A 16,182-nucleotide genomic window follows, 5' to 3' on the forward strand; every position below is an offset into this window, starting at 1 on the left:
TTCATCCCACAGGATTTTAATGTGGTTTGAGTTTGGACTGGCTGGTTCAGAGCTTGGCCACCAACTTTTCAGTGCTGTTGGTTACAAACTTTGGTTTCAATGTGAACTGTACAGAGTTGGGATCCACCACTGACTTGTTTGTTTAGGTTAGGTTATGCTCATTCTCTCCCTTTTTCCTCTCTCAATGCTCTGAGATGTAGCAGGCATACTAGTACTTGTCAAAGGATAGTCAACATGGAAAGAGGTTACAGCAATGAAGAGTATGCTGTCATGGACTTCATGTATGGTAAAGCCAATGGCAGTGCACTCGCGGCTGAACGTTTGTACCAAGAAGCATTTCCCCGCCGAAGGCAACCCAACAGGTGCACATTCATCGGGGTACATCGACGCCTTAGAGAACATGGGCACTTTGCATATGGAGTATGAGTAGGTAGGCCCAGAAGCATAGCACCTGATGTTGAGGAAAGGGTGTTAGAAAGAATAGAACAAAATCCAGGAATTTCGACAAGGAGGGTTGCTCTGCAAGAGCATGTACTAAGTCATAGCAGAATGTTGCGAATTTTACATCGCCAATTATTGTACCCCTACCATATCCAGTGTGTACGAGGTCTCAGCAATACAGACTATCCTCCCAGAGTGAACTCCTGCCAGTGAATGCAAGAACAGTGTGTCCTGAACCCCAATTTTTGAACATTTTGTTCACTGACGAAGCTAGGTTTACTCATGATGCTATTTTTAATTTTCATAACTGTCACATTTGGTCCAACAAAAATCCGAATGCAATTCACGACTCACGACATCAGCAAAGTTTCTCATTGAATATCTGGACAGGACTACTAGGAGACCGTCTAAATGGACCACACTTTCTGCCAAACAGGCTAACAGGAGAGCTGTGCCTTCAGTTCCTGTAGAATGTTCTTCCAAACCATGACGATGATAATGTTACACTTCAGCAATGCCAGAACATGTGGTTTATGCATGGTGCACCAACACATTTTTCTCGAGTTGTAAAAAAGAAGGTATGGTCAATGGTGGATAGGTAGAGGTGGGCCTGTAATGTGGCCTCCCAGATCGCCAGACTTAAATGCTATGGATGTTTGTATTTGGGGTCATGTAAAAAGCTTGGTTTACACTTCTGACATTAACACAGTTGAGGAATTGCAGCGTCGGGTTGAAGGTGCCTTTCAACAAATCAGAAATGACCCAGGAATGCCCGAGAGGATTCGCAACTCAATGCAGAGAAGACTACAAAGCTGCGTATGGATGCAAGGAAAGCATTTTGAACACCTTTTGTTTGTTTGTTTGTTTGTTTGTTTGTTATTTGGATTTTTAGGAGCATTAGCAACTAAGGCCATATTGCTCCGGGATATGCGGTGGTCATTCCCTGACCTTTCCGCATCCTCCGTATTTGGTGGTGACGAGCTCGAACTCCGGTCTAATCAAGAAGCGTGTGCTACGCACTGCTGCGCCTTCCCACCTGGCTATGGAGGCGCCAACATCTTTTGTAACATCCTGTAACATGTAACATCTGTAAAATCCTGTGGTGTTGAAACCAAAAATTAAAAATGTATTATCTTATGTTTAATAAAACCACCCTTAGCAAACGATTCACAGCTTTTTGCTAAACTAGTGCTCCCATAGTCAGTGGCTGATCTTAACAGAAAATATGCATCATCTCGAAAACAGTTAATTTGCATCCCGATGTTTACTGGGACTTTTTTACTTATTTTAGTGGCGCCTCCGTAGCCAGGTGGGAAGGAGCAGCAGTGCATAGCACACGCTTCTTGATTAGACCGAGGTTCGAGCCCATCACCACCAAATACGGAGGATGCGGAAAGGTCAGGGAATGACCGCCGCATATCCCCGGAGCAATATGGCCTTAGTTGCTAATGCTCCTAAAAACCAAAAAAATAATAAAATAATAGCTTATTTTAGTTTGTACTTTTCACCTTTAAATTATTGTCCATTATTTTTGCAACACCCTGTATATGAGCAATAACTAGTCTCTTTATGGTTCGGTGAACATATTTCATGAGTATGTGAGGCCGTCCAAACCCCCTATTTTATCATCTGCGATCTTCCATCTTTGAATGGGGGGGATTTTCTGGATCTCCTAATTTCAGGATTTTATGTTGCATCCTCTTCTGCATGGTTGATTGTTAAGCACAGATGGTATGGCAGTACAGGTAGTTATGTATGTTAAATTTATTTTTGTAATTCAGTACAGCTACTCAAAAAGAAATAAAAAGTGTAATTCTTGTTAGTTTTTGGTATATAGTTAAAATCTTAAAATCTTTAAAAACACCAAACACAAAAGGTATTAGATCCAATAGTACTTAATGTCATGCTTTGGTTGGAGGTCAAGAAGATGAGAGAGGATATTTGTGTGACATTAGACTTAAATTTCTGTAGATTGTAATTTTCAGGAAATACATGTGAAGGGAGGTTGTTCCAGAAAACAGAAGTTGAAGGAATAAATGAGGAAGAAGAAAAGTTAATTCTATAAGTTTGAAGTAGGACAGTAAATGGATGTTGACTGGTTGGGGCACATGTTTAGATTTGTTTGGAAGAGAGAGAGAGGAGGGGGAGGATCATAGAAGCCAATTCAGAAGAGCAGTGCCCATGGAAGTATCTGTAGAAAAGGCATGCAGAAGAAACAGTATGTCTGTGAGACAGAGAGTAGTGAGACTTGTTAAGAGATGGGTCATTAATTAACCTAACTGCCCTCTTTTGAATGGAATCGAGAAGCCTGAGAGAGGTTATGGGAGCACTGACCCAGGTGTGGGAACAGTATTCAATGGTATGATGGATTTGAGAGTGGTACAGAGTGAGTAGCTGTTTAGAAAAAAAGTAATGAGGAGAGCAAAAGAGAAAAACCCACTTTTTTTAGATGTAGAGAAAGCAATATTTGTGATGTTCTTATGCCAAGAGAGAGAGAGAGATTAGATGTCACGGTAATACCTAATATGTGATCTTGTCTCTCTACAAATCTGAGTGTCATCAAAGATAAGTATAAGAGGGAAATCCTTTTGCGAGCTAAGACAGAACTGAATTTTAAAAGAATTGAAATTAATTGTCTTTTCCCCAATTTACTTGGAGGTCAGCATTTAAGGAATTGGTAGTGGCTATTCGAAAAGTTAAAGCTGTTTGTGCAGGGCATAGATTTCACAAAACTATGGATAGGATTTCCATTCAGTAGAAGAAGTCATAATATACAAGAGGGAAAAGCGGGAGAAAGAACTGAACCTTAGGGAAACACCATCATTAGTGGAGAAGTTGAAAGACAGAGCCATCTAAAATCATCTGCAGTGAGTGGTCAGAGAAAAAACTGGATACTCAATTACAAAAAACAGTTGGAAAACCATAAGGTGGCAGCTTATTTAGAAGAGTTTTATGCCAAACATGATCAAAAGCTTTTGAAATGTGAAGAGCAACTTGTCAAATTTCACCAAACCACAAACAAACTTTGTGGTTTGGTGAAATTTGAGATAACAGTGCCATTGAATTTTTCTATAAATGGGTAACATAAGCCAGTATATCACCAGTGGACTGGCACTGACAAAATCCATATTGGCAATCTTTGATCAGATGAATGTTTTTCGAAATACTTTAAGAGGTAGCAGTTAAAGTAATGGATTTCTCCATTACTTTTGAAAGAGAAGTAAGTGCAATGGCACATTAATTTGATGGGAGGGATTTGTCAACCTTTTCAGGTACTGTCTGGATATGATCAAATTTCCAGGCAGAGGGAAAGAACGGGACATTTGACAACAAGTGGAGAAATACCCTCATGACCTGGAGCATTCTTGGTATCAAGATTGTTAAAAATTCTTTTAACAGAAGACCAGAGGAGGCATTGAGTGGAGTGTACTGGGAATGATGTTGGGAATGGTTTACCAATGTCATCATTACAAGTGTTAGAAGAAAGTAGGATGCTAGCAAGTTGGCTTTATCTTTAGCTGAGGTGGCAAGAGACCAAGTTTTAAATCAGTTTGAAGCCAATAACTTTGTGGAGAGATCAGAGTGCTCGACCACTGTTTGGTCAAATGTCAAGCTTTTTATTACTAGCTTCAAAATCTAATTTGAACTGATTAATAACTTCTTTACAATTGTTGTGAGCTTTGGTATAGCAGAAAATAAACCTGGAGATTTTGTTGCAAGCTAATTTCAGTATGCAACATTCTTATCATGAACAGCCTTAGCACATTTATTGGAAAACCAAGGTTTAGGTAAAGGATAAGATTTTAAGGTGGAGTGTGGAATATAAGGATTTCATCCCTATAAGAATAATTTCATTGACATTGGTCTGAGCAAACATTGACATCAGAAGATTTAAAACAAAAATCCAACCAAGGAAAAGAATAGAAATCTTGCAGCTTATTCCATTTTGCATTCTTGTAATACCAAACAATATAAGGCTGAGATTGCCATGAAGAAAGGCTCCATTGGAGAGGAAACAATTACAGAGTTGTGATCTGACTCACCTCAGCCGTGTACTTGGAAGTGTTTGTTTGTGAGAAAATGATTAATAGTGTTGGCTGGGTGGTTAGGTTTGTCTAATATCAGGTAGGTATTTGAAAAATCTGTGTAAGATCATTAGTAATTGCAAAAGCCTCAGCATTGCAACCAGCTGGGTCTGTGCGACTTGAAAACTGAAGACAGCTGGAGTTGTGAACATTAAAATCCACAAGGAAAATTATCTCACTATTAGGAAAGTTGGACTGCAGAAGTTCAAACTTCAAAGAAGGGAAGTCAAAAATTTCTAAGTTATTAGTGGAATTGGAAGATCGATGCAGCCAACAGATGAATTTAACAAAGTGGTTTAGAGAGATATTAAGCCAGAGTAGATCAAAAAGAGGAGATTCCAAATTACTAAGTCTGACAGGGAATATCAGAACAGATATATGCATAAATGCCACCTTTGAAGCAAAAAGAATCATACAGCAAATAATTAGGAAAACAGATGATCAGTGGTTGAAGTAACTGATAATTGAGATTCTGTCAGAGAAAGTAAGTGGGATTTGGCAGACTGTAAGTGGAAATGAACATCGTTGAGATTGGAACTGAGACCACAAATATTTGCAAAATGAATGAGGAAGTGTTTAGATATTTTTGCAGATGTTTTCTCTGTTATTTTGACTATTCGTGGTGTATTCAGTAGTAAAGAAAAGGTGGGGGAACATGTTATGTGAAATAATGAAATTTTTGGATATATGCAGCAAGAATAATATACCCAGCTCCTTCAGATAACAGTGCTATGACATTGCATTGACAGTGGCATGTTATGTCAAGAATATCTGATTTTTCAATTTACAATATCAAGAATATCAGTTTTTTTTTTTTTTTTTTTTTTTTTCCAATTTCAGATTATTCAAAATGCAGTGTATTTTGAAGTTGCTACTGTTTCCTTACTATTGATATAAGATTTTATATGCATTCTACTCTGGATTATTTGAAATATATTTACCATTAAATTCAGTGTGAATTGGATCTTGCAACTTGTGAATAGCTTATCTAATTCAAAAAGATTGACTTCCGAAACCAACTACAGGAAAACATTGTTATAACAAAATTGAATGGAGCAACAATGAATATTTGCCAGTGTACTGCATATAGTGTTGCGCTACAGTATAGAGCAAATTTTACATTTCTATTCACTTTCCCAAAGTTGCATGCAGAATTACAGAATGCAGTAACTGTGACTCAAATTACAGGTATGTAATCTATTTTGTTTACATTGCTGAAAAAAAGTACATCGATTGCTAACAAAGAAAATGCATTATTTCTGACTGCAGGTGTTGTGCACCTTCAAGTCACTGCATAGTATGTGCTTAATTTGAGAGAGAATGACAGTGAATATGCTTCACAGAAAAGTACATTCAAATTGGAGGATTTAAAAAAATTAACTATTCTTAACCCTGAGTCCATTCTGCTGGGTCAGTGAGACATTCAACAATATTTCAGCAATATGTGCTTTTTATCTACTCTATCCACAACTCAGACTCCTAATAGCTGTTTTTGAAAATATTTTCTTTGAGTTCTCCACTAAAAAATTCCAGAAGTCTCTTAATTATCACACACTTCGGAAAAATTCAGGAATTAAGTTAAAATTAATTATATGCACACGTTGAGGGGCATCTGTTGTACAGTTATCGACAGCAAGGTGGCTTAATTGATATGTGCTTTCCTTCGATTGTTAACACATTGTGGCATTGAAGTATCTTCTAGATTCAAACTGTTGACACGTGCTTTGTGTTTCATGCAGTGGCACTCCTCTTATTAACCCACTAGCATCCAGTTGTTTGCATTCATTGAAATGCACAGGTGTTTTGATTTATATTTTGCTCATTGACAGGTCTAAAGGGAGTTTTAATTTAAAAATTAAAATATATGTTTTTAATATAAAAAAATGGATTTTTCTCAGTTGTGTTCAGAAAAGATTGAAAATAAAGATGGCATCAAAAAGGTGAACACTCTTAAATTACTTCTTGCTGATTTTTAAAATTCAAATGCATGTGGTCAAAGTAATCCTTTACCTTTCATATGCCTTTTGATGGGTTAAGGAATTTACAGTGAGGTATGTGAAATCTTTTACAATTTCTTGCACATAATAACAAAGATCAATGAGTTTTGTTTTCGAGGCTATACTAGTTATGCAGCTCAATGTCTTTAAAAAAGCTCTGCATTGATTATTATGCATAATTATACATACCTTCTAAAGAGGAAAGATCCACATTTTGGGATATTATTTTCTGTTTAATACTTTTAATTCACGTTTAAAAAAAAGTGATATTTCTCTCTTTTAGCATTGCCACTAATTCAGTAAGATTTGTACCATTACACTAACTATTTGTAATTACAGCTACATAAGTTGGTCATTGAGCTGTTGAGATGAGAGAGAAGAATCCGAATGTCCAGTGCGTGGATACAGCTGGAAAAATATATGTTTGATCGTAGTCATGAAATTTAACTTGATTGTCTGGAATTGTAACCTATTTTTGGTGCATGTAAATTAGTAAGTTGCTATTTACAGAAGAGATTAACCATGGAAGATGCATCAGGAGTTTTATTTTTTACATACCTCCACATTTGAATTTAACAGTTCTAACATCTTGAAAAATCTGTATGCGTTTTTTTTTTTTTTTTTTGTTAATTTATTTATTTTTACATAAAATTGTATGCATATTTTCTTTTAAGTATCTTCCATATTAATCAGTTAATCTCTTCTGTAAATAGCAACTTATGCCCAAAAATAATTTTATTCTACAACAACCTAGATCAAATTTTGCAACTGTAATCAAACATTTTCAGCTGTCCAAAATGATGTCAACTGGTCACTGACTCATCTAGTGTAATCAGCAAGAGCAGTTCATGCTTGGTTACAGCTTACTTAAAAACAATAATGCAACGTTAATGTTTTAAATGAGAATTAAGACAATCTGACTAGAAATTTCCCTTAATAAGAGTATCTGATAAGAATATATATCTGATAAGAGTAAGTGTTAATAAGAGTATCTGACTAGAAATTTCCCTTGATTAATTAATACCAACATGTTCCAATCTTTTTGGATACTTGAAACATTATGTACTTTGGTCCCTTGAACTTTGAATTAACTAGGTTTTGCTATATAATTATGTTTGTTAATTTTCCTCATTTTTCATTTGCATCTAGCATCAGATATTTTGTAAACATCTTTTTTAGCAGTAGTTAATGAAATTATCTAATTCCATATTTCTCAGAAGATATGGGTAATGTTGAAGCAATTTCACAGATATGAAGAATATTCAGGAAATAGCTAGACTCTTTGGCAACTGTTGATGGTTGACAATCATGTATACAAGGGACGCAGAGTTTTCTGATCTGTAACTTATCTTTGTGAAAGATAAAATTATAAATTCTTTAAGGAAACTTTAAGAGAATTTTCAACAAAAAGCACTTTATCGAATTTGCAGATGTGCCCATTGAAACAGATATGGATGGAAAGCTGTCAAGAGGTTTTGTCGTAATTAATTAATTAAACCAGAATAAAGAAAATATGTTGATAATTTACTATTTGGCAGTTTTGTAATGGTCTAAATGTGATTGCCAACCAATAGTCTACAGGCTTGATCTGTCCATGAAGTAGTTTTCTGAGACCTTTGATGATGCTAAATACATTATGTGTGCAGTGTTTAAATATTTCGTTAAAATCTTCAAACTTATAATATGAGGAAGACAAATGGTAAAGCATATACTTTCACTGCATAAGTCTTGAAACAGCACATTATCCTAAAGGAACCTGACACTTTTCTGAGTTTTCCTCCTTATTTTTCTTTCAATATTTCCTTTAATTTCCAGTAAGTCTGTAATTAGCTTTGTACTATCCCAGAAAAAAATGTCGAGATTTCCAGAGGATCTTTGGATCTTGAACAACTTTGTGTCCCAGTGATTTTGAAAGTCTCACTTTCACAGTGTTTCACAATGTTTAATTTCAGGTTCATAGCAATAGAACTGTTCTTTTTATGGTAGCAGTTTGATCCTGTAAATTTATACATTTCATGCAAAATTGAATAAATGGCTTTGGAAGCTTTATTCATGGAAAGCTTTTGATTTGCATTCAAACATTTAATTTATTATTTGTTTTATGGCAGATGCTATGTAAGCTTTGCTTTGTTGTATTGTTTCAACCATTTTAATACTAATGCTTATTTGGAGACCCATTTTGCAGAATTTTCTCATGTCATAAATTATATGAACAGAGTGAAAACATATTCATATGGAATGTTGCTTATCTTAACTATCTTTTTTTTTTTTTAGTTTAATTCATTGATCAAAAAGTATCTCATTCACTTTCTCAGTGTTTTGCAGATTTAAAATAGAAATGGTCTTTCTCTCTCATATCATCATCATCATCTTTAACATCAAAATCTCCCTTTTTTAAATGGGCATTGAAGGAGAAGAAAAGTTTTTAGGCATGTTAGCATATATGCATAAAGCACCTATTACCTTTGTCATGCCTGTCCACCTATCTGTGTGTCCACATGTAACAACTCAACTCCTAATAGACGGATTTTCGTAAAATTTATTGTTTATTTTTTAATGTATATCACATAGGCTCTCCATGTACTATGTGCTGTAGCTGAATAACTAGATATTATGTTTGTTGCCATGTGCTGATTAGAGGAGTGAGTGGGCAGTATGGTGGATATTTAGAAATGAAATTTCATTTTATTAAGAGGGTGCTCTTACGAAGAAAGGCTGAAGTTCTGCAAATTGCGTCTGGAGACTAGACACCTATGAGGTGATCTGATTGAGGTGTATAAGGCCTTGAATGGATTGAGCAGGCTCAATGCTGATGGGATTCTTTCTCTTGCTCAGACTACAAACCTAAGGGAGCATAAACTGAAATTGAGGAAAGACAGTTGGCAAATAGATGTGTGCAAATTTGCCTTTAGCCAGTAGGTAGTTGATTGCTGGAACAAACTTCCATCTGTTCGTGGAAGTTGATAGCTTAAATAAATTCAAAGAAGAAGAAGTGGATAAACTTTTGGAGTGAATGGATAGGTGAAATGGGAAGGGGTGTTTTTTTTTTTTTTTTTTTTTTTTTTTTTTTGCTGATACTATATAAGCTTGCTTTCTTGCATCATATGCCTCTACTAATGCCAAAAGTTACTTTTCTCTTGTTTTATTTGTTATAAATCATGCATTATTACTGTTTGCTGGCATGCCTGAAATATAGTACACTGCATATATTAACTAAATTGTCTTTTAATATTTTTGACATCTCTTGGATTTCTTTTGTAGATATGAGGGTTTAGTGTCAAACAATGTTAACTACAAAATTGCATTTTTGTTTTGAGACAACTTTAGTTTTACTTTATACAAATAACAATACATATCATATCATAGAACTGTATCTCTCTAGTACTTTACAAGTTAGCTTGGCTATAAGCACATTTCCGGTAAAGAAAGAAATCGTTAAATAACTTTTTCTTGGTTAATTACAAAAACGTTTACTACAAAATGATTTTGTAGTTAACGTTGTTTGACACTAAACCCTCTGATAATCTCACAAAGAAATTTTATGATAGTTCTGCACTCACCCTTATTGAATTGTGGAGTGATGTTTCCAGGGTCTTTTGAAAACAAGAATATTAGTGTTGTTTCAAATTTGCCATATTTATGAAGAAATGTTTCAGTTCTGTTATATCATAGCTGTAACTTAATATAACAGCCACAAGTTGGATACGCTTAAAACTTATCAGTGCTCCTTCATATATGTATTTATTCTTGTTATCTGTAAATGTTTTGTTTCTCAATTAAATATTATTTTGCCAAAATGGTTATGAATATCAGTTTTTTTCTAATTAAAACAATTTGCAAATTTGGAATAAACATGTGCTTGAATTTTATACAGAAGGTTAAGCTCTTAATTTAACCCAAGCACAGTTATTGTTTTTTTGGGAAACACTGCATAGCAAAAACAAAATTAAAGATAGGTCAGGAGAGAGGGAGAGGGAAAGGTTTGATCTCAACTTAGATTGAAAGTTTCTTATAATTGCGTGATGGGAGACTGGAAATTAAACTTCATAGTCCAGGGTAAAGCTCTGCAGTTGCACCTCTGTAGTATTCTCTTTCTACTGAAATTTTTTTTTGAAAGTGGTTATCCCACATTTTTACTGCTTCTGATAAATTTTGGATATTGTGGCCTTGTATGGTTGTATGAGTTCCATATTTCTTGCTGTTGAGATCCACCTCTTCATATGCCAACAACAATGTTTTTTTTTTGGAAGTTAGTTAGTTATATCATACAATATGCCCATCTAGATGTAGATTTTTGATTGTGCAAATAATAGCATTTGTACTGACAAAACGATGCAAGGAAGCAAACTTATATTAGCATCAGCCAAAAAATAAAAGTAATCAGTGTTACTTTCCCTCACTTCATTTACCCATTTCTTTCAAGTATATATCCAATCCCTCTTTAAATTCAGATACTCTTTCAAGAGTGTAAGTGGAAGTTTATTTCAATAGTCAGTCACTCTTTGACCAAAGGAATATTATCTATTCTACAGTTATTCCCTCCTAGTTTAAACTTTGTGTGTGCACGTGCACACGTGCATGTGTCCCACATGTAACCAGCAGATCCTTTAACTTCTGTAAGGTCTGTGGTTGAGATGCCACAGATCGGAGTTGCTGTTCCAGCACAAACCACAGATGCTCGATGGGATTGATGTCTGGGGAATTTGGAGGCCAGGGCAATACCTGGAAGTCTTCCTCATGTTCCGCAAATCAGTCTCTAACAATTTGGACAGTGTGGCATGGCACATTATCCTGCTGAAAAACGGCACCACCAGAGGGGAAGACTGTTGCCATGAAAGGGTGTACCTGGTTAGCAATGATGTTTAGGTAGGTGGTAGACGTCAGAGTGCCCAGCACATGGATGACTGGACCCAAGGTATCCCAGCAGACATCACCCAAAGCATGACACCACAGTCTCATTTTTGTCCCATGGTGCATCCAGGTGCCATCACTTCCCCAGGTAAACGATGCACATGTACCCAGCTGTCCACATAGTGCAACAGGAAACGTGATTCATCGGACCAGATGACCTTCCAATCACTCAAGGTCCACTTTCGATGCTCGCATGCCCATTGGAGGTGCTGTCGCCAGTGACCTGTGGTTAGCATAGGCACTTGGGGCAGCCTGCGGCTACGCAGCCCCATTTTCAGCAGGGTTCGATGTACTGTGTGTTGTGATGCATTACTCCTGTCACTAGCATTCCAATTACTGGTGAGTTGCGCCACAGTTGCCCTTCTGTTGCCATGTACCAACTAGGGAGAGCCTTTGCTCACCTCAAGCATCAATGAGCCATGGGCGTCCAACACCTCGCCAGCAGTTCACGGGTTCCCCCTCCTCGGATCACTTTCAGTAGGTACCAACCACGGCTGACTACCAGCACCCCACCAAACGTGCTGTTTTGGATATGCTCTGACCATTACAATTTGGCCTTTGTCAAACTTACTTAAGTCCGCTGCCTTTTCCATCTGAAGAACAAGGGTAATAACACTGATTAACGGAGCTCAGTGTCAGGTGTTTTTTATACCGTATCCTGACCCGTGCACATGCCGTAGTTCACCTGCAGTTGCTTCGATTTGCATAACGACTCGCTGGTCATAATGTTTTGGCTCATCGGTGTATCTTCTCAAGGCCATTCTGCGACTCTTATTATTCCATTCTTGTCCAAATGATCCTGTATTACTTCTTTAACCAAGCACTTCATAGTCTTCCCTGGAACTGAAGTCAGAAAACTTTTCGGGTCTGTTCTTCACATTTCATCCTTTGAACCAACTTTGTGAATATTTGAGATGTCTGCACATTTCAGTCTATAGGGTGGTTGTTGTGGTTTAGGAAAATTAGCAACCTAGACCATATTGCACCATTATGTAGTGTATTATGTCTGTACAAGTGTGTGTTCGTGATTGATTTGCATGTTATGTAAACACAAAAACCTGGAATAACTCTCAAGGGGAAACCCTACTCCTTCTGCCTGAGATCAGCTAACTACAGTCTTCAGAAATTCCTCAAGAAGACTCAAACCCTGACAAGTGGTTAAACCACTATACCATCATGGAGGACAATTTATAGGTACTCCACCTAAATCCAAGGATGCTCTCAGTGTATTAGATAAAGGTTTGCTGACTTCTTTTGCAGTCTCCTTCAATATAATTGGGTATGTTCCATCATCCTTTTTTTTTTTTTGTGCTTTTTTTAACTTTTAATTGTAATAACTTTGCTTCTAGCTCTTTTTCAGTTATCATAAAACTCCCAGTTAATAATAGCTAGGTCACTAGCATCTTCAAGTTTAAAAACTTAAATATTTATCCAGCTTGTCAGCAACTGGTTCAGGATCATCAATACTGTTATCATAGATATCCTTTTACTGCTAATATAATCAAAGAATTCCTTGCTGCTATTCTTTGCACCCTTGACTGAGGGCTTCTCATAATCTGCTTTAGCATGCCTAGAGTAGATTATGCTGTTTTTGATCCCTCTCCCCAGAATAACTTCATTACAGAATAATTTATATTTATTGTAGAATTCAGGGTTCACTGATTTATAATAATTTATAATGAGCTACCGTAGGATGAACACAAATTAGTATGTTATTAACAAATCAATGATCTATTATCACTAACAGTTTCAGAAATAATTACACATTTTTATCCTCTGGGTAATTGGAGGATATTCAGGGTTGCAAGCTGTCTTTATATTGTTACATATTGTATATTGACATCACAGTTCCATCCGAGAAGCACATGACATAGAACACGAAGGATTCACTATAAATTGGATAAACAGTATTTTGTTCTTGGAGTTCCATGAGGGAAGCAAAATAATATTTTCTTGGATTAAAGTCTTAATTCTAATTTTAAGGGTTACCTGTTTAATTTGAATTTTTATGTAATTCTATTTTTGTTATTTTTTATTGCTTGACCACCAAATTTAATTTGGTTATTTAGTTCCTAGTTTGATTATTGTAGTTGATTATTTTATTTGTTTACTCTTTTAACTTGCATAATCATTATTATTATTTCACATTTGTGGAATAGAAGAAACATTTTTTTTTTCTATTCTACCGATGTGAAATTTATTTTTCGAAATTTAATATCAGTTTTATTTTACTTGAATTTAACAATTTTATTATTACTTTTGAAGTGATAGATTGCTGTAGTTTGTCTGATATTTGCCATTTGTCTATTACATTGGTTTTCTGTAATAAATGCTAGTTTATGTTCCAACATGATTTATCCTGCCATACAAAATGTGTTTCCAGCACCATAGCAATTCCTTGATAAGAATGTGTTTTCTTTGTACTGTGTCACTGCATATGGGCTAGAATTCCTAATATTTTAGCCAGTGTGTCTTCCTTTTTAAAAAGTTATTAATTTTATTGGATTTTCACTGTACCTAAAAAGGTTATGAATGAAGTAAATGTGTGTCTCTCCCACCCCATTGCCTGGTGGGTTCCCCACTGCCAGCTAACATATCCCACCCCCTGAGCGGGATGGGCAGATTAACCCTCATACCGGATTCGACACTCCTTGGACATGACACCAATGAAGACATTCTGCGGCTTTACTGCCAACGGCGATCTGAACTGGGTACTCTAACCTGGTTCCCTTTAAAACCCCATCCCCAGGCAGGGGAGGGAGGAGATGGATCTCTGTCTCCTCTCTTACCCCCCATACTTCGCCTGGTGGGGCTCGTCTCCACTGACCTCTCTGGGGATGCCTACTCTATCGTCCCTATTCTTCTATCTGTTTTCCCCCTAGTCTTCAGTCTCCCTCCCTCTCTAACTAAATCAACCGAAGTACACCCTTAACAATGCCACCAAATTCTAATCAATGTCTAAATTCTACCGGTTCCCTGTAAATCTCTAAGACAACTAACACTATTAGCTAGCGTATAGCCTCGCATGTCTAAATTTAATAACATCAAAATCTTGCCCGACCTATTTGGCCTTTAACACATCTCTTTAGCGTTCAACCCCAACCAGTGATTTCCTAACAGCAATCCCATTAAGCATTAATGTCAAATGCAATTTTTTTTTTTTTTTTTAATAGGTCCTAGCCACTGAAATCCCAGGAAACTAGGTGGCAGGACCTGCCAGAGTAATTTGTTGTGATACTGGATACACCCGGCTAGCCTCCACGTGGCAGGGTATGGGCAAAGTTGGGCCCCACTAGGGGCCTGGCGGCCAATAAGCCGGATAAACAATGGGCACAACATATCACACTGCACAGACATGGCCCACACACTTTCAAGTCTCTGGCTTGACAGTGTACTGTCCTCGATACAGCGAAACACACACGGAGATGGGAGAAATCCCAGGTGCCGTCTGACACGAACATACCTTATACCTTATGTACTGAAAAAGGATTCACTTTCAGATACAAACAAGCAAATCTAGATGTCTATATGACAAACAAATCTACAGTAGGGCAGATTTTGCTCTTAAGATTTTCATATCCAGTTCTCATTCTTTCTCATATTCCTTATCCATAGTGTCTAACCATAATCTTAATTTTACCCACATCATAGTTTTAAGTTTCAACAGATATTGTAATGCAGTTGCTTATTAATGAACATGATTTAATTTTGTATAATTTGAATTCTTAAGTCTTCATGTAAAATTTCACACCTGTTTTTCTTTCTATCCTAGATATTCCAACTGAAATAGATATATATCATAATTTGTGCTCCTTAGAACCACCTTCCACAAGTGGACCAAGCAAATCTACATTGTTTGGTTTTGTTACATCTGTATATAAAGCTGCCAATAGTAAAACTGGTGTACATTATTGTTTAAGAAGGATACATGGTAAGGTCACTCTTACAGATTCATTTTAAGTAGCATAACAATTGAACAAAAATTTCCAAAAAAATTTGAGTTATCCTTCACTTTACTCACTAATTTTTTTTTATTATTATTATTTTTTAATATTAGATTGGCAAAATGTAATGCTGAATGAATAAATATATTACATTTCTGTTGGTGAATTTGTTTTTCTCATTGTTATATGCAGTTTTAGGGCACTTTGTTATTCTTGGATCATGCTTTAATATATACCCTGTAGACGTGATAGTTTGCAAATGTTTGTCTGGTTTATATTACAGTCAGATCTCTCAACCTTGGGACCTGATCTGATCCTTGCCAAATCTGGGAATTTCAGGTGTCATATTATGTTATAAAAAACCACAAAAAATATTGCATTTCTGCACTACAGGTTGTCCCATAATCAATTGCACATTTTGAAAAAATCATAATGTGAAATATGCGTTATAAAAACAATTTATTTATGAAAGATATTCTACACTTATTGGAAAATTATTTTGTAAAAATCAAATCATTGAGATGATGTTCCTCACGACGACGACACTCTTCAAACCTGACCCTCAAATTTTTGAAGACATGCCGACACATTGCTGGCGAATGCTTGCAGTTTTGTGGCAAATATTTTCTTTTAATTGCTCCCTTGTTGTTGGGTTATTGGATTAAATGCATCTCTTCAGGTGTCCCCACAAACAAAATTCAAGACTTCTTGGAGCCCATTGATGTCACTTCTATGCGAAATGAGTTATTCTAGAAACAGTTTGCAAACCACTCAGGTGATTATCTGAGCATGAGGAAGAATAAC

The 16,182-nt window shown here is 36.2% G+C and overlaps 1 protein-coding gene across 1 annotated transcript in view; it reads left to right on the forward strand.

Moving 5' to 3' along the window:
- PAN3 (Poly(A) specific ribonuclease subunit PAN3) overlaps positions 1-16,182 on the forward strand; it is a 181,464-nt gene that overhangs the window by 57,098 nt on the left and 108,184 nt on the right. The window contains exon 8 of the mRNA XM_090372386.1: positions 15,207-15,365. Within this exon, the coding sequence (XP_090228512.1) occupies positions 15,207-15,365 (159 nt within the window). The remainder of the gene's footprint in view (positions 1-15,206; positions 15,366-16,182) is intronic.

The sequence above is a fragment of the Mastigoproctus giganteus genome, chromosome 1, assembly GCF_048544385.1.
Source record: "Mastigoproctus giganteus isolate SK-2022 chromosome 1, ASM4854438v1, whole genome shotgun sequence".
NCBI lineage: Eukaryota > Metazoa > Arthropoda > Arachnida > Uropygi > Thelyphonidae > Mastigoproctus > Mastigoproctus giganteus.